At 40.0% G+C, this 21564-nt stretch overlaps 1 protein-coding gene across 44 annotated transcripts in view; it reads right to left on the bottom strand.

Annotated features, from left to right (window-relative positions):
* Positions 1–21564, bottom strand: part of NRCAM (neuronal cell adhesion molecule) — a 307399-nt gene that overhangs the window by 38362 nt on the left and 247473 nt on the right. For 32 of the 44 annotated variants that reach the window (XM_050785151.1, XM_050785174.1, XM_050785164.1 and 29 more), the window contains 7 exons: positions 12423–12566; positions 10161–10272; positions 8672–8838; positions 8430–8577; positions 6124–6248; positions 5650–5679; positions 4039–4140 (listed from right to left, as the gene is read on the bottom strand). In XM_050785151.1, the coding sequence (XP_050641108.1) occupies positions 4039–4140; positions 5650–5679; positions 6124–6248; positions 8430–8577; positions 8672–8838; positions 10161–10272; positions 12423–12566 (828 nt within the window). The remainder of the gene's footprint in view (positions 1–4038; positions 4141–5649; positions 5680–6123; positions 6249–8429; positions 8578–8671; positions 8839–10160; positions 10273–12422; positions 12567–21564) is intronic. The other 12 variants (XM_050785161.1, XM_050785163.1, XM_050785167.1 and 9 more) reach the window with 1 other exon arrangement.

Genomic DNA, 21564 nt, shown 5'->3' with positions numbered 1-21564 from the left:
ATAGTTCCAGCTACTGGGGAGGCTGAGGTGGGACGATCACCTGAGCCCAGGAAGTCAAGGCTTCAGTGAACCATGATCAAGCCACTGCACTCCAGCCTGGGCAACAGAGTGAAACTCTGTCGAGAGAGAGAGAGAGAGAGAGAGAGAGAGAGAGAGAATAGGGCTGTTCCATACGTACTGAAATGGAGTGATTTCTAAAGCGTATTGTCAAGTGAAACCAAGCAGGATATGGAATCATGTGTGCTAGATGCTATGCTTGTGTAAATGTAAAACAAAATTACTGTAACAAATAAACAGACATATTCACTTGCATATAAATGCATACTACCTCTCAGAGAATATAAACCAATAATACTGGTGTGGCCAGAGGAGCCAGGAGACAGGGGCAGGAGGAAGACATACTTTTCAGTGCATACCCTCTGCATCTACTAAAATTCTGTGGTATGTACACATTTTACCCTTGTAAAATAATAGGTAGTTGGATATTCACTGATTGCCTACTATGGGCCAGGTACCATGATATGCACGGTAAACACAAAGATAAACTAAAACTATTGTATGTGTTGCAGTGGTTCAAAACTAAGTCCTTGGAGTTCTTCTTTCAATCCACATTCATCTTTGGGTGATCTTCAGTCCTATAAATGGATGACTTTCACATTTACATCTGTAGCCCAGACCTCTTCCCTGAACTGCAGACTCAGAAAGTCCAATTGTCTGCTCAACAATTCCACTTGGTTGTCCATGACAGCATCTCAAACTGGATAGTACCAAAACTAATTCTAATCTTCCTCTCCAACTGATAGTGACAACCCAGGTCAAAACCTGGAATCCTTCTTATTTCCCTACTTCCTCCACACTCTCGGTAGTACAGTGGCCTGTACCATTAAGATATATCCAAAATCTGACCATTTCTCAGTCTATTCCAGGCCACCCTCATCTCTTGTGTGAATTATCACATAACCTCTTAATTCAGTAGTTCCCAAACTTTCTCGGTTTATGGTATACTTAGTGTCTCTGTAATTTATTTTTCATGGCTCCCTTAGGCCAAAAGAATTACCTAATGTTTTCATGTATTAAGTAGCTAGATTCATACAACTTGATATATATTTATATCTTAAATAAATGTAAACAATTTAAATTTTAAACAATTTTAAATCTATTTATATCTTAACAATGTAAAGCTTCTCTTATATAAGTTCTCAAACCTTGTAAACAGATTGGACACCACCTTCCACATTTCCTATTCCCCACTGATTTCCATGTGGCACTTGCTTTTTATCACAGCAAACACTTTGCAGAGATAACATTATCACAAAATGACATGGGATATAAGTTGAACCTGTAATCTGCCTCAAGCTAATTTCATGTGATGTTTGACAGATGTCACTGTTGTTTTTTCTTTTTTAATATCGGAATTCAAAAGTTAAAACTTTAAGATTATTCCAAGGAAGGTACCCCTGTGAATTCACTGAGGTACCACAGGGCACTTCAGTGCACAGTTTGGGAACCACGGTCTTACCCAGTCTCTCTGCTTCCCCTCTTGTTCTTCTATACACTATTTTCAATAGACAAGCCAGAGTTATTCATTCATCACTCCTCTGTTAAAACCTCCAAGGCTTCCCCATCCTCACAGTGGCCTACAGAACCTTGCACAATTCCCACTCCACACACCCACCACCTAACTCTTTGCCTCTTTGACCTTCTCTCCTCCTTCACTTTCCCTTGGTCATTTCGCTGCAACCACACAGGCATCCTAGCAGGCATGCCCTGTCTTAGGGCCTTTGCTCTTTTCCTTTGCTCTTGCTGTAAAGTTCTTCCCCTAAACAACTGCATAGTGTGCTCACTGACCTCCCTCGCCTGTCTTGATGGATGTATTCAAATGTTCTTTTCTTAGTGTGGCCTTTCCTATTCACACTATTCACAATTATACCCCTAGCTCCACATCTCTTTCTGCTGATTTGTTTTTTGCATGCCCTAAACACATATAAACACAATCATATGTATGAGTTTGAGTCCTCTAGGAAGCAAAGGCTAAGACAGAATTAGAAGTGCAAGAGGTGACCACGCGCGGTGGCTCACGCCTGTAATCCCAGCACTTTGGGAGGCCGAGGTGGGAGGATCACAAGGTCAGGAGATCGAGACCATCCTGGCTAACACAGTGAAACCCCATCTCTACTAAAAATGCAAAAAACAACAAAAAAGGTGGCAGGTGCCTGTAGTCCTACCTACTCGGGAGGCTGAGGCAGGAGAATGGCATGAACCCGGGAGGCGGAGCTTGCAGTGAGCCGAGATCACACCACTGCACTCCAGCCTGGGCAACAAAGCAAGACTCCATCAAAAAAAAAGAAAAGAAAAAAGAAAAAAAAGAAGTGCAAGAGGTCTATTTGGGAAAATGTCCATGGAAGAAAAATGGGAGAGGAAGCAGGGAAGCCTGAAGGAGGGAAGACCCTCAGAACACAACGCTGGTCTGACATCTGTAACAGGAAGAGGGGGAGGGAAGGAGGAGTGAGTAGTAGGAGCCTCAGACTACACTATAGTATAGCTCTGAGATAGTCTCAGCCAGGTCAACCAGGAGCCCAGAGTACAGTCTGCACAGGAGAAGAGTTCTGTATTAGGCACGTGTGACCTCTGGGACCTTTGCTGTGCCCAGTCACTGGAGCACCCCAAGGAGTGTGGCCTCATGTGAACCCTGCAGTGGAGCCTTAGAGAAAGAGAAGTAGATGGAGGCTGTCAGTTAACACTCCTTCCAGCAGGTTCGCTCTTGAAGGTAGATCTGAGTCTCTGCATGTGTGCGTGTATATACATATTTTTACATGCAGATATAATGACATTATATTTAATAATGTATTATTAATTTTATTTATGTCCTCATCTAAAATATAAGCTCTATAACCACAGAGATTTTTACTATTTTGTTTTAGAACAATGTCTGGCACTCAAAATATCTGTAGGCACTCAAAAATATCTGTTGAATGAATGAGTAATGAATGGAAGAGTAGAAATGCCTTGAAATCTAATGATATTATTTTAATATAGGCACAAAGAGTCTCCAAGTCAACTAACCAGCTAACTCCAGCTAATGTACAAAATGAGCTAGAAGACTGGGCCTGGATGAATGTGTGTTCTGATCAAGTACAATGAACACACAAGTAGGGAAAAGAGCACCATTAAACAACACAAGATAGAGGGGAGGCTTTTGTTAAATTTTAGTGGAAATATTCTACTTTACCAGGAGATGCAATACATCAACACACCTGTCATTTGAGAATCATCTTAGGTAGTCATCAGAAAGGAATTTAGTCTTCCTGCAGTATATGCCTGAAGGTAATAATGTATTTCAGGCATGTGACCTGATTGTGTCTGCCTCTTAAGTATCTCTTTGGTTTTACAATTAAACTTCTAAGCTTACCTATAGTCTAATTTTATTATGCTCTTCTAGTATCCTTATGACATTGTCTTTCATTATCTTATTTCCTAGGCCTAGGCTTATGTCACCAAGGTGAGAAGCTCACATTGTTGAATGGGCAACTTTGTAGCAGGGACTAATGGAAAGAAAGAGACCTAGGTTGGAAGTTAAGGTAGAACCTGTTATCTCCACCCAGTTCTGTTACCAACAGTGGGTTGAAAAGTTACTTTACTCATCAAGTCTCAATTTCCTAATATGAAGACAGGGCTCTTCAGCACTTGTTCCTCCTAACCTTTTCTCCCAGAAGAAATGGGCAAAATAAACTAACTTAAGGTGTATCTTCCTATGTGGTAGATATTTAAAGTTATTTTTATGGATCTTAAACACAAATGACAGTGTATCTGATTAATCAACTTCTTCAGCAATTAAGTGGTGTCCTATTCTATAAGGTGTAACCAGGAATAATTTCAGCTTTGAAGAGAGGAAGGATATAAATAAATATTTTTGTTCTATCAGTAACAAAGCAGAGAATCCCAGTAAATATCTTTGTGAGGAAATTTAGTTGACTGTTACAAAGTGCTTCAAACATAGCCATTTACTTGATCAGTAATAGAGCAAATAATACCACATACTTGTAATGGGGCTATTGTTGTCATCGCCTGGGGTCCATGACAGTTGAACACTTTTGTCAAGTTGATCTGTCAATTCTAAGTCAAAGGGAGGATTTGGGACATCTGTAGACCAAAGATACACACATCATGGTCACCCATCCATCTTTAAGAGGCTCTCCTTTACTCGTGATACTATTCACAGAGGGGACATCTTAAAGACACAGCACACTTGATAGTCAATGGGCATGCAACTGAAAGGAAATGTGCACAGCTGAGGTTGCTGGGAACACAGGAGCACACCCAAGATAATCCATCAATGAGTTCTGCTCACTTGTTTTTCAAAGGAAATGAAAACATTTGTAACCAAACCCAGTGAAGCCGACACATGTGGTTCATCAGCACTCTCAGCGTTTCTTCTCATAAACATGAATGGGCACAAACATGAAAAATAATAAGCTTAATTTCTAATACATGGGAAATAGAGAATAGCAACTGCTGAAAAAAGAAATATAGGCAAATAAAAGGTGCTGTTTAAAGAAAATTCAAATGTTCTTTCTGAAACATGCTGAATAACAGATTTTGGGGCTCTGAAAGAATATTTATATTTGCAAAAGAATCCTGACATAGATGCTATGGAGGTAGCCCTCAGCATGCATAAGTGTGTTTACTCCCAGAGGACAACAGTGTAGAGACAGACACATGTTGGGATGAAGGTGTCCCAGAAGCATGTCTGCCTCTTCCAATGGTGCTTCTGAGATCCAGAGAGTTACCGTTCCCCCCAGGCCTTTATCTGACCTTGCTCCTAGGAATAACTCTGGGTCTTAGGGTACCGGAGACCATATAAACATATGTGCTTTTTTTTCTTATCAGTCATAAAACAGTAAATGTCTACAAAGCACAGGTTTTATATTGGATAATTAGATACAATATTAATAATATTGTGCAAAATCAGCTGAGATTATGCCAAAAAATTGATTTTTGTATTGATGTGCTGAATAAAGATGAAGGTTCTCTAAATAAAAAGATTTCTGGAAATGATTTTTGACTTGTTTTCCAGATTCTAAAAAGCCACACAACATGAATGTACCCCTCCTTTTGGTCTTTCTTGAGTGATTTGCCTTTTGTCAACACATGGTGAGTTGGTTTTCTCTGATATAAAAGTTAAATGTTCTAAATATCCATTTTTCCCCATATACATTTCTTGAAAATGGAATCCCAAAACAAGATTTATTTTTCCCAAACAATTTTAATAAATTGAGGTGAAAACCTAATTTGCAGAATGATATTAGAAATAGCTTTTTCATTCTGTAAAATGTGAATGATGGCTTTTGAAAAAGCACTATGCTACTTTACAAGGAAATGGCATCAAAGAGGGATTTTATCAAACAAAGTGATTTTATAATAGCACATGAACTATTTAGAAACAACTGGCAACGAACTTGGTGAAAAATCTAGGGTTATGATGAAGAAATGATTCATTGTCAGCAAATGGATGATACAACGTAACAACTGACAGAGTCCTTTTCCTTAAGAAACACAATTATGTGACACAGAAAAGAAAGTTATGAATATTTTCTGCAAATGTGAAATTGTTTGACAGAAAACAGAGAAAGAAGACTCATATTAGTTTACCGTAAACGGGAGCTGGAGTTGGAGTAGGAGCTAGAAAGGACATTAATATAAAGGATTTTAATCAAAATTAGTAATGGAAAGATACAAGATAGCACAAGATGACAAAGATTGTACATTATTCAAGTTTATAAAATTAAGCCCCATGCTTAGCTGTGAGACACGGCATTGATAAACATGCAGTAACAATTTAGGAAAAAAACCTTCAATTTTAGATACAAGTAGATTATTTCTCCTTATTTTATTATAAAAAAGGTTACTAATGTGCATATCCACCATTTCACCCAGTGCTGCTACACAGAATATTTATACTGAAATTATTGCCTCCAAGACATCTTTCAAAGAAGAAAAACATGGGTACGAACTCACCCATGCATATTAACAAGCAATTATTTGATATTTACAATTTTTATCTTATTTTTTCTTTTCAACCAAATGCAGGGAAGGCAGTTGTGCTATTTTTGTTCCCGTTCTTACCAACAACGCTAAGCACAGCGCTGGCGGAGACGCTGTCCAGAGTGGTGTTGGCCACACACGTGTAGGTCCCGCTGTCATTGTCACTGACATCAGCTATCACCAGATGATCCTTGTCAACAGTGAACCTGTGGATAGAATGCATTCAGAGCAGCTGAAACAGACGTGCAGCCATACCCTATAATTGCTTCACTGGCAGGAAAGAAACTGTAAATTTGATAAAGGAGAAAGATGGTAAACATTTTCTAAAGTTAGAGCAAAATACCCGTTAAGAATGATTAAAGTTGAAAAACAATGAGAATTAATTAGAATCTTGGGTTAGAAGGGATAAGTCTTCTGGTACTGTGTTTTTCAACCAGGCCTCTAGAGCACGGGTCTGCAAACCCTGGGCCAAGAACTGGGTACTGTCCTGTTAGGAACTGGGCTGCAGAGGGGACCACTGCTCTAGAGGGTGTGGTGGGACTTTCCTTAAGGCCCCAGGGGAATGGGGTGAGTGAAGCTGAGCTCCACCTCCTGTCAGATTAGTGGCAGCATTAGATTCTCACAGGAAGGTGAACTCTATTGTGAACTGTGCAAGCGAGAGATCTAGATTGTGCTCTCCTTATGACAATCTAATGCCTGATGATCTGTCACTGTATATATTACATGTAATAATATATACATGTATATACATATTACAACGTAATAATAATGGAAATAAAGTGCACAATAAATGTAATGCACTTGAATTATCCTGAAACCATTGTGCCCCCACCCTGTCCATGGAAAAATTGTCTTCCATGAAACCAGTCCCTGGTGCCAAAAAGGTTGGAGACCACTTCACTGCTCTAGAGGGAGAGGAAGGAGCTTCCTTAAGTTCCCAGCAGAATGAAGTGAAGGATAGTTCCAGCATTATCCTTACTAAAGGGCTTTACTAAGGCTTTTCCTGCCAAGAAACATTGGAAAACCACTCATTCAGTTCAATTTCTTTCAAAGTATATATTTTAAATACTTCATTACTTACTGCAGAAAATCATGTCATTTTCTTACATGTATAAACTCCCATAGGAGAAATTAAATGCAAATAATAATAATTTGCTTTATCACTAGAAACAGGAAGATTTAGATGAACAATCTCTCAAGAGTTTTCTACAGGGAACTTGTGGGCATGAAAAATTGCTCAGTAGATCAAAAAATTAATGTATGGAGGATTCATGTATTATTTTAATGAAGCTGTATAAGTCATAAACTGTCTTCTCAGTTAATTTCCAAGTAAAAGCTTCAGCCAGTTAACCTGATGGCCCTTTCTTTATGTTTCCTTTTAATCTTTTTTTTAAGTCAGGGTCTCACTCTATCACCCAGGCTGGAGCGCAGTGGTGCAGTCATGGCTTACTGCAGTCTCAATCTTCTGGGCTCAGGTAATTCTCCCACCTCAGCCTTCCAGGTAACTGGGACCACAGGTGTGAGACCACCACACTCGGTTATCCTTTTCATCTTTATCAACTCAACAAATAAAATTGACTAGTTCAAACATAAAATTAGATGGAGACTCTAGGCACATAAAAGAGAAGGCCACAGAGTTCTTCTGGGGTCATTAACAAGCAATAGGGCAATTATTTAGACAGCACAACTTTAGGTCAGCTGCAGGTGAACCATAGAAACGATTTTAACCAGAATACAGCATTCCTTCTAATAGAGAGTGAGGCCTATAGCCACTCTGCTAAAACTCACACATTCTACTCTGTACTACTATGTCAAATGGAGGGTCTCATCTGGAAAATGCCATGACATTTCTTCCATTCTTAACTACATCTGCAGTATGCTTGGGTTCTTTTAAATTCTCTACCTGTTTTTGTTTTTCCTTCCCCTTTCACTGGCTTTAGGTAAAATCAAAAGAAAAACTCCCTATCCAAATAAAAATGAGTGTCTTTTAAAATACTGACAAGGATTTGAGCAGTCTTTTGTGATTAAACAGGTCATATTTCTGCTTTTTTGTAGAATGGTAATGAAAACATCTGTTGAAACTTCACTGTTCAAGGTATAAAACAATGGATGCTGTCCAAGGCCTGAGGGTTTTATCCCATCCTGAATTACACAAGAGACCAGCACGCAAAGATAGACCAACATTCTCAGGGTCCTATTTCGATCACACGATACCTTCTTGGGTAGATACATTTTACAGTAGGGAGAAAATGCATATCTCTCTATTTTGGAGACAGCAGACTTCAGAAACTAAAAACATCACCATAATTGACTACATAGTAGACCTTTAGTTCAAGAATAGCTTAAAGAAAGAATGAAGAGAAAGAAAAGAAATCGTCTTCAAATACCTTTCATCACTGGGCAGTTCCCTATTGTCCTTCAGCCACAGGACAGTGAGGGTTAAGGTGTAATCATGTTTCACTTTGCATTCAAAGGACACCATGCTCCCTCTTTGCACAACTGCATATTCGGGCTGTTTAATGATCCATGTAGGATCTGAAATGTAAAGTTATCATTATCCATTTGGCAAAGCTGGAGAATTTGTTCAAAGTCATTTAAAAATTTAAAAAACACATTACCTCTGCCTTACCTTTGATTTCTAAGTGAACTTCATTCTTTGCCATCCCTAATTTATTCCTTGCAACACACGTATAAGTTCCCGTACTGTCCTTTTGGGCCACAGGAATTTCCAAAGTTCCATTTTCATGTAAAACATAAATATCTTCATGAAGAGCACTTCCTTTAGCTCCTTTAAACCTTCATTACAGAAATTATCACAATGAGAATAAAAACACATCATATTTTGAAGTCAGACATAAAATGCCATATTCAAGGTCAACATGACCATGATGAATGTGAAAGTTACAAGGCTAGAAGGATTGTACTTTTTAAAGTATAAATAGGAAAATATTCAGAGGAGGGAAAAAAGAGCATGTATGTCAGAGAGGAGAAACGGATGAAGCAAACTATGTGTGAATCTGTTACCTTCACTAGGAAAAGCATTTGCATAAGCATCCATTTTTCTTCTCTGGGGTTGAGGTAGGGGCCTGGGGAAATGTTCCTTTAATCTTAACCCTGCATTTATTCTGACCTCAGTAGCTGGAACTTAGCACAGCATCTGGGACCTGACAGTTGATCAGTAAAGAATGTTCCAGTTTTCTTCCAGTCATTCTTTCTGAGCCATTGCTTATCCACCCTAGCCTTGTCTCTTTCAGCTAAAGTAAACAAGCTAGGTGAGGACTTAAACCTTGGGTGGCATATGAAAGGGGATGCTTTGAAGCAGGGAGTGAAAGAACATGGGAGAGCCTGGCTGGATCCAAGTCAGGAAGATCTGGTGCAAGAAGTACTCAGGAGAAACAATGGTAATAACAAATTCTGCTTTGGAAAGCTTATAGAACCCTCCACTATCCCACAGGATATTTTATTATCAAGGAATATCCCCTAACTAGTCCCTCCAGCCACTACTCACAAAATCCCAGGGGATGTCCATGGCATTGTGAAATATAGCAGCCTTAAAAAAAAATCATTCACATGTAGATCTGTGCTTGATAGAGTATGCTGCTAAACAGATTATACACGTGAAAGTATTTAACATAGAGCCAGTAGTCAATAAATATTTGTGAAATAATGAATGAATTTAATAATTAACAGTGTAGGCCAAGCACAGTGGCTCACACGTACACTCCCAGCACTTTGGGAGGCTGAGGCGGGTGGATTACCTGAGGTTACGAGTTTGAGATCAGCCGGGCCAACATGGTGAAATCCCCTCTCTAGTAAAAGTACAAAAAATTAGCCAGATGTAGTGGTGGGCACCTGTAGGCCCAGCTACTCTAGAGGCTGAGGCAGAAGACATGCTTGAACCCAAGAGGTGGAGGCTGCAGTGAGCTGTGATTGTGCCACTGCACTCCAGCCTGGGTAATGAAGTGAGACTCTGTCTCAAAAGAAAAAAAAATTAACAGTGTAATGGATTGTGCACCACCTTTCCCTGTTTGTTTTTTGAATAAAACCCAACATATTTAGAATATGAAGGCTTTAGTGAACATTTGAAGTATTGAAAAACACATAGAGCTGCTACTTACCATTCTATGGTTGGGAGAGGAGACCCAAAGAAGGCACAGTCTAGTAAAGCAGGCCTGTTTGCAATGACCTGGTAGAGTGTGTTTGCAGGTGTGAGGATTCGTGGTGGCTCAGCTATAAATATTTTTTAAAAGGTAAAGTAAGTATTAGAATACATTTTAGGACTACATTTTATTGTATTTTGTTTTAAGGTCATTAAAGTTTATGGTAAAGCACAAGCAACCTATCTCTCTCCTTATGTTCTCTATCAGGCATAATGCTGCCAGTCACTCAAGGCAGAAAAATACATTTTTTCCTCCCTCTACCTCCTGCCCCACTTCTTGCTCAGGCGTCATTTTAGTTGTTGATATACTGTGAGTCCATTGCAGTCAGGGAATGAGACTTTTTATTGTTTTATCCCCAGCACAGTGTCTGGCACAAAAATAACAGCCAAGTATATTTTTGTTGAATGACTGACTCATCATAACCCTAGTGGATGGGAATGGTGGAGAACACATAAGCTGGCAGAAAGAAGCAGAGTGATGAGTGTGATGACTAAAAAAATGGAACCACAGCAACAAAAACAAAAATAGACAAACTAAAAAGCTTGCATAGCCAAGGAGATAGTCAACAGAGTGAAGAGACAAGCTATGGAAGGGGAGAAAAAATTTGCAAACCATATATCTGGTAAGGGGTTAATACTAAAATAAATAAAGAACTCAAATAATTTAATAGTAAGAAAATGAATAACCTGGTTAAAAATGCGCAAGGCATTGGACTAGACAGTTCTCAAAAGAAGATACACAAATGGCCAACAGGTATATGGGAAAATGCCCAACATCACCAATCATCAGATAAACGTTAATTAAAACCACAATGAGATATTATGTCACACCTATTAGAATGGCTATTATCAAAAAGAGGAGATCTAAGTTTTGGCAAGGAGGTAGAGAAAAGGGGACACTTAAACACTGTGGGAGGGAATATAAGTTAGTATAGCCATTATGGAAAATACTATAACAATTGTTTATACTGTTTATACTCAAAATATTAAAAATAAAACTACCGTATGAGCCAACAATCCCATTACTGGGTATATATCCAAAGGAAATGAAATCAGTATGTTGAGATATTTGAACTCCCTTGTTCATTGCAGTATTATTCACAATAGCCAAGATATGGTATCAACCTAAATGCCCATCAATGAATGAATGGAATAAAGAAACTGTGGCATATACACACAATGGAATAACATCCAGCCTTAAAAAAGAAGAAAATTCTGTCATTTCCTTCATGTCATTCATGTCATGATCATATGAATGAACCTGGAGGACATTATGTTAAGTGAAACAGGCCAGATACAGAAAGACAAATGTGGCATGCTCTCCCTTATATGTAAAATCTAAAAATGCCAGACTCATAAAAGTAGAGCTGAAAAAGGAACAAGCAGCCAGAAGTGCTTTCTCAACATCCACCAAAATCTTAACTGCTTAGCTCTTCATGGGATTAGTGACCTTCATTTCAAGCATATGCACATGTACCCTAGAACTTAAAGTATAATAATAAATAAATAAATAAAAAATAAAAAATAAAATAAAAAAAAAAAAGAAAAATACCAAGTATTGGTTGGCTTTCTGATGGTAATTTTGTTTGAAAAGGAAGCATATTAATTTTAAAGGGTTGAAGTGTAATTCCCTGGCACCACGAAAACAATTCTCACAAAAATTTTTAACAAATGTGGTATTTTGGTAGTTTTGTTCAATATAAGAAATACAGTGTTCACATAAACCAATTATTTGAGAATATATTTCAGTACATCATACTTTGTAAAATATATTTTTATAAATAAAACAAATGTACATCCATGACTTGGATAAAGACCAAGCAGTATGATTAATGGTTTAGTTTTAAAAAATCAGAATCATTAAATTGCCATTCAACTTGTCAATTTCTTACAACGGAAGAGCAGTAATAATTCAGTTACTAATAGCAGACAAATACTATTTTCCTTTTGAGGGTTTGACACTTAGTCTAACCATCTGTAAATGGAACAGCCTATTTGACTAGTTCTACAATGAAAAATTTGCCATTATAAAAACTGTGTTATGGAAGAACATTAAGACTGCAATATTCTTTAGGGCAAGGTTTATATCTTTTCATCCTTTATAGCTCCGAGTTCTCTGCATTGCACATAGTAGATGCTCAATGTATTTTTGCTGATTGAACAGAAAATAACAGCAGTCATTAATTTAATTTGCCATGTCTTTAATAAAAGGAGAGCTTACCCAGCACATTTACAAATGCATTTGCCAGTAAATATCCATATTCATTAGAGGCATTGCACTGATATACTGCACTTGATCTTTCTTGAACATTTGAAAAAATAATGGTATCGCCATCTATTTTTCTGCTGGGGTCATCAGGGGCAACTGTTTGGATGTAAAAATAGAAAGCATTTATTCCTATTTGCTTAAAAGATGTATATTAAGCTTGTAAAATCAGTAGGACATAAATAAAGACTGATCTAAGTATATGCAGTAAGAATAAGACTAGAATTTGGGCAGAAACCAGAAAATTTTCCTTCTCAGAATTGAGTTATATATTAGCAAGAGTATGTGTTCAATGTTCATTTAGTCTTAAGTCGATTGGCTCTGTAACACCAAGTATTATTTTGAGAGATGCAGAAAAAAACTCTTACAAGTTTAGGTGAAAATTGCATTACAAATTCAGGAAAACATTGCCATGTTCAAGAGATTGTGGTTATTTATGAGAAAAAAAGTTAATGATCAAGAGGAAATGGCGAAAGCCAGTAAAAAATATAGAAACACTCCAGCTTGTTCAAACCTGTTCCTTTTAGGAGCCTCTTCTTGATACAAATAAATCAACAAATACATAAACAGTATGGGGCTAATAACCAAATGTGAAAATATTTATTTTTCTGCTGTGGATATTCTTGAAGCTGAAGTAGAAATAAATTGTGTAAATTCTTCTTGAAGACAATGTTTTCAGCTAAATCTCTCAAGTGCTTAAATGTTAGGACCAGGCTTGATCCTTACTGAAGTGGAATAGAATTGGCTGGGTAACATAATATGTGAGGATTTAGTCCCGGGCATGCCCAGCAATTTGGAACTTCCATGAGATTGGAGATGAATTCCTTTCTGTGAATGATACACTTTAGACTTTGAGATTATATCACTTTAGAAGTGCACTACGAGGGATTTAGGTCTCTGTCTCTGCACGATGATCAAAATCAAAACTAAATAACAGCACCTTTTCTCTTAAACTGCTCCTGCAACTTGAACCAATTAAGAAGACTTTATATTCTTTCTAAGCACCACTTCTTTTTCCTTGGTGACAGGAAAAGGCTGTGCATCTAAGACATCACATGGTACTTAGACTCTTTTATCACTTTTAAAATAAAAAAAAAATTGTTTCATCTGTGGTTTATTAACCCACTGTATAAAAATCAACCAAACCATAGAACATCCTTGTTTTATGACCCAAACTCGAAGTATTTTGCCCCCTCATTCTGTAATAGTTTTCCATGGTTGCTGTAACAACTTACCACAAATGTAGTAGCTTAAAACAACATAAACTTACTATTATACAGTTCTGTAGGTTGGAAGTCTGACATGGATCGCACTGTGCTAAAACCAATGCAAGAGCAGGGCTGCATTGCTTTCTGAAGATTCTAGGGGAGAATCCATGTCCTTGCCTTTTCCAGCCTTTGGAGGCTACCCACATTCATCCTCTTCCTCCATTTTCAAAGCTGTCAATGTTGCATCTCTCTGATCATTCTTCCATAGTCATCTTTCTTTCCCATCAAAGCCTGAAAAGGCACTCTGCTTTTGGGGGCTCATGTAATTAAATTGGGCCCACCTTAGATAGTCCAGGATAACCTCCCCATCTCAAGGCCCTTAACCTTAATCACATGTGCAAACTCCCTTTTGCCATGTAAGGTGACATATTCACAGATTCAATGGATTGGGATGTAGACATCATGGAGGGGTGGGGTGGGGGGAGGGATTATTCTGTCTACCACATACTGTATCACATTTATAGCCTAAAGGTCTTTCAGATGTTTTAGACTCGAATATTTAAAGAATTCACCATACATTTAAGTTTGGAACAAGTTTTTAGCATCCAAGGATTATTAAAACTCTAACTTACAAGTTACTCCTCATGGACTGATTAATGTCTTCATTCCCAAGGAAAAATGTAAAAAAAAGCAGTTGTTCAACACTGATCACCATCAGTAACTCATTTATGAAATCATCTTAGATATTCCGGGTTGTTCAATTAGTGATGTGGGGGTGTTGAGATACTTTGAATTGACTCCTTAGCTTACATCTCCTGTTTATGACTCTAATACAATTGCCTTAAGGAACATGTTCTTCCAAACCGAAAACAAATGCAAGTCATAATTCCTTCAACAGGGCATATAGATTCGTTGATAAAAGACAGCAGAGGACGGATATGTCACACTGGCCTAGAAAGCGAACTGTAGCTGTGGCAGGCAGCCATGGACCCTGAAAACGCAGTGTACCTTAGGGCGGCCATGGACCCTGAAAACACAGTATACTTAGGGCGGCCATGGACCCTGAAAACGCAGCGTACCTTAGGGCGGCCCATGTGTCCCAGATCCCAAGTCTTGTATGACTGGGGCCTTTCCGACTCCCACAATCTCAGTGATGCTCACCTACTGCCTCAACAAGGGGTGCTAGAACACAAAGCAGCATTTCTGGAGACTTGTTCTCTGTCAGTGACTCTTAGCACTTCCGGTCATTATACAAAAAAGATACTTGCACACACATGTTGATAGCAGCACAACTCGCAATTGCAAAAATGTGTAACCAGCCCAAATGCCCATCAATCAATGAGTGAATAAAGAAACTGTGTTATATATATGCCATGAAATACTACTCTGCCATACAAAGAAATGAAATAATGGCATTCACAGCAGCCTAGATGGAATTGGAGATCATTATTCTAAGTGAAGTAACTCAGGAATGGAAAACCAAACATTATGTGTTCTCACTCATAAGTGGGAGCTAAGCTATGAGGATACAAAGGCATAAGAATGATAAATTGAACTTTGGGGATTCAAAGGAAAGTGTGGGGGCAGTGACGGATAAAACACTATAAATTGGGTACAGTGTGTACACTGCTTGGGTGATGGGTGCACCAAAATCTCAGAACTTATTCATGTAACCAAATGCCACCTGTTCCCCAAAAATCTATGGAAATAAAAAATAATACAAGAATAAAGTAGAGAAACAAACTGAATTTTTAAAGTTGCTAAAAAAAAAAAAAAAAAGAAAGAAAAAAGATAAAAAGATTCTTAGCACTTCTGGACCCAGCACTTGGGCTCTCTATGGTGGGACTCTTCAGGGCACTCTCAGTGCCCACCATGTGCCCACCCTGACTGCACCTCTGTGGATGTTCCAGGCAGTGGAGTGGAGTGGCGTGTATTTCAGACTGTGATGAGTCCCAGGCAGAGCTCTGGGCCGAATCTCTCTGGATGGGTGGCAGACTATATAAGAGTTCCTCAAATTCCTTAAATATATTGAGTTTTTAAAAGTTACACCACCACACAATATTTAAGGGATAAAGGGCTCTAGTTCTGAAGATTTGTTGCACAATAATGTGAATACATTAATACTACTGAACTGTACACTTAAAATGGTTAAGATGGTAAATTTTGTTATGTGTTTTTACCACAATAATAATAATAATGTTACACGACTATGAACTCGGAGGGCAAAGCTCAACAATGTCAGTAGGACAATTTTCCCCAAGTGAAGACTCATCAGTCACAAACAAACCATGTCAGAAAGCTTTTGTGTAGCTCAGTTGCACTTCTGTTTGCCATCAACTCTTGGGAAGATATTTTTTACCTGAAAGGCATCTGACTGTATCTGCCTTATATATGCTAAATAGAGCAGTCTTCTAATATTTATTTTTGGCGAAGTATTTAGGAACAAAATAAACCCTTTAGGGAAGAATAATGAGTAAGCAGACCTCTCTCCATGGGAGTTTGGGCTACGTTTTCCTTAAGTACTCGTTTAAAAATGCAAACAAACCCAGGAACTGTCACAGTGACATATGGAGGCTCGGTTGGTAGCTGGACACAGAGTAAAATCACTGATGTAGAGACATTTGGAGCCTTTGGATGGGCTTGCTAGCGGGTAGAGTAACTCTCTAGTATGCAAATCCAAATTATCCAGAGGAATAATCATTAATTCTGGGAATAACCAACCTCATTTGCTGTCAGTGAACACTGGAGAAAGAAATTTAAAAGCACAGAATCACAACAAATAACTTAAAGCCCCAAAGGTAAGGTCCAGAACTGGGGCGATGGGCTTCAGAAAATACTTATAACCCAACTCTCCTGACGTTGGTGGGTAAAACTATAAACGCTTTCAACATTTATATAATGAGAAGAATAATAGTCATGCCATCTTACATGAACAGAGTACTATCAATCTTTAAAATGTTTTTACATTTACTGCATAATTTCATTTTTAAAATAACTTTGTGAAACAGGTTAATCATATAGTATTTTATGCATTTTGGAGACAAGAGACTACAAACGGCAGCACGTACTGGTCTGTTTAAATGAGGTTACTGCTCAGGTTTTCTCAGTCAGTCAGCTTTGTAAACATTTCCTGGAATGTGAACATTTGGGCATAATGTAGAACACATTTCTGGGTGAAGAGTTAAATTTCCCTCTTCATTTACTTATTCCATCCCTACAAGAGGATGCCACTGAGCCCCTTAGTTTTGTGAAAAGGAAGAAGGGAGGATGCCGTGATGAAACACCAGGAATATCCTGGACCAGCCCGCCATTCTCCTGGTGCTTATCTCAGATTACTGGCTTTCAACATCTTTCACCGTGAGAAAAATATGTCATTGTGCCAGGAAGAGGTCTTCTGCCCATTTGCATTTTCTTAGTTCTTTTCCCTCCTCATCCCTGAGAGGACAGGTGCCTTTTAACACAATAATGGTGTGATCTTATCCATGTGTCATGCAGAAGAGTCTCAGAGACCTAATACAACACATGTTGGAAACTATCAAGGATCTGCAAGTGTTAGACTCTCCTGCAGAGATAGGAATCACAGTGGCCACGGCCTTGGGCACCACCACGAGGATGGCACAGGCTCTCCAGTGGGGAAGACCAGGAGGAGGAAAAAGGAACTCAAAAACACCCACCTCAGTGTGGCTTTTAAGTTCTGAAAAGCAAACCTCCTAGGGGACAGCAGGGAAATGCTTGGCCCGATCCAGCCAATAGCAAGTTCATTTTCTTTCTGGTCCTGGGTTCTATTCTTCACACCCTCCCATTACACAATAAAATCAAAGGTCTCCTTCAGCACCAGTTCTCTGCAGCTGTGTTCTTTTTTCTAACTTTTGTAGATTGTTTTAAAACAATCTACAAAATTTTAGGTGGTTTTGGGAAAATTCCACATTTATTTAATACAGCCTGTGATTTTTGCTTCAAGGAAAGCTTTAAGTAAACTGGCCAGTCCTGGGGACAGGGGAAGGGCAAAGCTCCAGAAGACACTGAAATAAAAGCCCAGACACTTTTGGAGTTAATTTTTCCACTTTTTTTAAAACAGTAGCTTTCAGGTCTGAAATGCACAGTCACAGATCAATAACATCGCATTTTGCTAAAAGAACCCTTCTTACCACTCCCCTCCCTGAACCAGCTTCTCCTTTTACAATATTTATGTGCACTCAGCAGCCAGAGCCTGCAGAGGCGAAAGGAGATAGTCAGCGTCCCTAGGTGCTCACCTGTAAGTCAGGAGTGGGGAGGCTATGTACCTGGCAGCATGGTCCCCTGACTGTGTCTCTGCTGTGTGGCACAGGAGACAAACTTCAGGCACCTGGAGGGGACACTGCACAGCGCCTGCACAACAGTACTTCAGAAGCACAGCTGTTTCCTGACCCTCACCTGCAGCAGCTGGTCCACCTGCAATGTCTGCAGTCTCTTGGGTAGAAAGTGCTGTCAGCAAGCCAGCTTGTGCTCCCAGCTCACTTCTGGGGCCTACACTAGGACCCCATGATGAAGGCAAGGAGTCCTCACTGTGCTAATTCAGTCCTGTTACACACTGTGGCAGTCTGTGCCCTCAGTTCCTACCTTCACCTCTCTACATCTCCCTGCCATCCTTCCCCTGTGTCCCAACACTGCTAGATGTATCTATGGGGTGCACAAGTCAGCAAACTGCAGATGGGAAACAAGCACTGGTGCCCCATTTCCAGGATGGTCCCTAACCCTCAAAGGCAATTCCCTTTAGGGGCCTCTAAATTCATGGGACAATTACCAAGAAGGGGATGAAAAAGAGAGCGGCACTCCTTAAATGTCTGTCAATTTTTTGGATAGTTTCTGCATCCCCCTCATTCTCTCATTTTTTTGGATCGGGGAGATCAACACACGGTGGGGGCATGCAGAGTTCACTTTGAACTTAGCTGTTGAAGACTTAGCATCCACCCACGAGGCCACTCAGCAGAAGCTGCAGATGGGCCAGCTGCAGAAGGCCAGGGGCAGGGAACAACTGTACCTTTGCAGTGTCATCGTTCAGAAAGCTGTGCAGGGGACCCGCTGGCTCATCACCTTTTAGTTATGAGATGTCCAAATGGTAATCCACTTTCAGCTTGGCCACCAGATGTCAAGAAAGACCCCTTCCAGGGAGGCTTCACATTACCTTGGTGTAAACATGCAGCACCTGCTACCAGCACCATGGAGCGGCCTGGTGGTGCCGGGTTCCTTGCTTTGCTGCCACACCATGTGGTATTCCTCTCCCTGCAAGTCCACCAGAGTGACAGCTCTGAGGCACACCAGAGGGTGACCGACCCTGGATCTATAGGAGCTGTGGCATTCCAGCCATGTCTGCTCAGCCTCCTTTTTTCTGTCTCATGGGGCCTTAAGGAAGACTTTTGGGATGGAAGAAATGAGCTGATCTGATTTGAGATATTTAGTCCTAACTCTTTCTTCTCTACCTAATCAGACAATTTAGAGTTACAAGAGGACCTAACGTCTTCCTGGTATTACTATTCTGTACCCCCAAAGCAGGCCTTTTACAGCTGATCCTCCTCACAAAAATGTAGTTGAAAAGGGGAGTATTATTATGAGTGTATTTTCAAAGCTGTGTAGGTGACTGGATTTACAAGGTTCCCTCAGAGGCACTGCATACTCTGGTACTATGGTCTGAATATTGGTGTCCCTCCAAAATTCATGTTGAAACCTAACTCCAAGGTTAAGAGGTGGGGTCTCTGGGAGGTGACTAGGAAATGAGGGTTCCCCCTCGTGAGTGGGACTGGTGCTGTTCTAAGGGTCTTGGCAGCAACTGTGAGGAACAGGCCATCACCAGACACCAAATCTGCTGGTGCTTTGATCTTGGACTTTCTAGCCTCCAGAACTGTAAGCAATAAATTTCTGTTGTTTATAAATTACCCAGTCTAAGGCATTTTGTTACAGCAGTAGGAATGGACTAAGACAGCTGGTTTGGAAGGACAACAAGCTGAGCAAATCAAGAAGAAAAATCAGCCTCATTATTTAATCCTCCCTTGCTTATGTCATCCACCAACATCTCAATTTGCCTTGCATAGGACTGCACTCTGGCTGTCAAGCTTGAGGGTTTATCCCCTGGCTCCCCCGTTTTCCCTGCTGAAGGGCTAGATGGACAGTCCCTTCCACTTGTCAGTTTCACTGAGTCTAGATCTCAGGGGCACTTTTAACCTTCCATAAATGGACACAAAAACTCTGAGCTGCAAAACATGGTGCAAAAGTATCAAGCATGTATCATCATTTATTGCTATTTTGTATGCATTCCTGAGAAAATCATATGTTGTACCAGATAATTTTTTTTTTTATTTTTTGTAGAAGCAGGATTTTACCATGTTGCCCAGGCTAGTCTCTAACTCTGGTATTCAAGCAATCTGCCCGCCTTAGCCTCTGAAAGTGCTGGGATTACAGGCTCACATGAGCCACCATGCCTGGCCACTATAAAACTTCTTTAGTTCTGGGCTTTCTTCTACTTTTTCCTCTCAGTTTTCACTCATATTCCCCCGAGAGTAGCAAGAGCTTCCTGAAACAACCACAAAGTACTCTCTGCCATTTCTCTGGATCCTGATCCTGGTTAAAATTGGGAGTGGAAACACCCAAACCCTATTTGCTGGCCTCTAGCATCTGTTTTCTCCCAGGAATACACTTCCTTTTACAGTGAACACAGCTGCCTGTTTCAAAGCATCTGACAGCTACTGTGCTATGAGACACAAGTGAACTTCCAATAAATACTCATGGAGCAGGCTGCGATGACTCAGTCACCCTGCAGTTGTCAGACCTTGATGGTAAGAAACAGGGACTTGTGCCACTTTAAATCTGCCAGCAGTTTTTTGGAAAAATCTTAGGAGAAGTGTGTGGTGTTACTTTGGGAAAGTCAATTCAGCAGAACTTTTGGTTATGTAAATGTAGAACCAATATTGGATTCTGACTTGGAGGCAGTCAAAGCCAGTCTGTCCTGTATCATAAGCCTGAGGGCTATCTTTATTGTGAGTAAAGAATATCTTTGCAGGTAATCATGTTATTGACTGGGAGAGTGAACCTAAGGCTGGGTTTGATGCCAGAACTGACTTTCTCTGTCTTGGTGTCTAAGAGGAGGTCTGGACTCCAAGAAGGGGAAAATGTTGAAAGATGCTCCTCTCAGCAGTAGCTGGTGGTGGGTGGGGTGGTGGAAGAGGAGAGTCTAGTGGGTTCTCTGTTCATGGCCATGGCTTAGGAATTAAGGAGCAGTGAGGTGCAACATCCATTTAAAGATTTTTTTCTTTGCTACAATTCCCTTGACTCTCCCCATGCCTTTAGCCAAATTTTGTAAAGCTGGCCTTTGCTACAATTTAGCAGATTAATGGGAGGGCCTGAAGCCACACATTGGGCAGCATAGTGGCAGCTTGGAGAAATTGGCTAATGAAGTGCAAGGAGGGGAGTGGCAGAGCAGGGAGGCTGCTGAACGGGGCAACAGGTATAGCTAGGCTGCCCAGGTGCTGCTCAAGGATGATATCAGCGGCCTTCAGGGAGGGAGCTGTAGGCAAAGGTAAAGCATCCTGTATATGATCAGGGTCAAAGGATGTGTTCTTCTTTGGGTATCAAATGGGACGGTGACCTTGGAAGACAGTGGGAACACCCGGGCTATACTTGCTATACTTATGACTGAAAACTCTTTAAATTAAGACAGCTGGGTTTCTCATGCTTGTCGTATCCATTGGCTCTATGCCAAGTCTCCCCACCTATCTCCTCTAGCACCTATGACATTTCCACAAATCACCTGATGTTTTGCACAAAGAAGATCATCTAAACTTTTCAGTGATATTTATTTCTGACCCTGTCATTCTTCCCATTATCCAAGTAAAAAACAGGAAATATTGCCAAGTACC

Source organism: Macaca thibetana, chromosome 3 (assembly GCF_024542745.1).
Source record: "Macaca thibetana thibetana isolate TM-01 chromosome 3, ASM2454274v1, whole genome shotgun sequence".
NCBI lineage: Eukaryota > Metazoa > Chordata > Mammalia > Primates > Cercopithecidae > Macaca > Macaca thibetana.
Note: the sequence above shows the minus strand (reverse complement) of the source record. Positions and strands in the feature narration are given on the sequence as shown.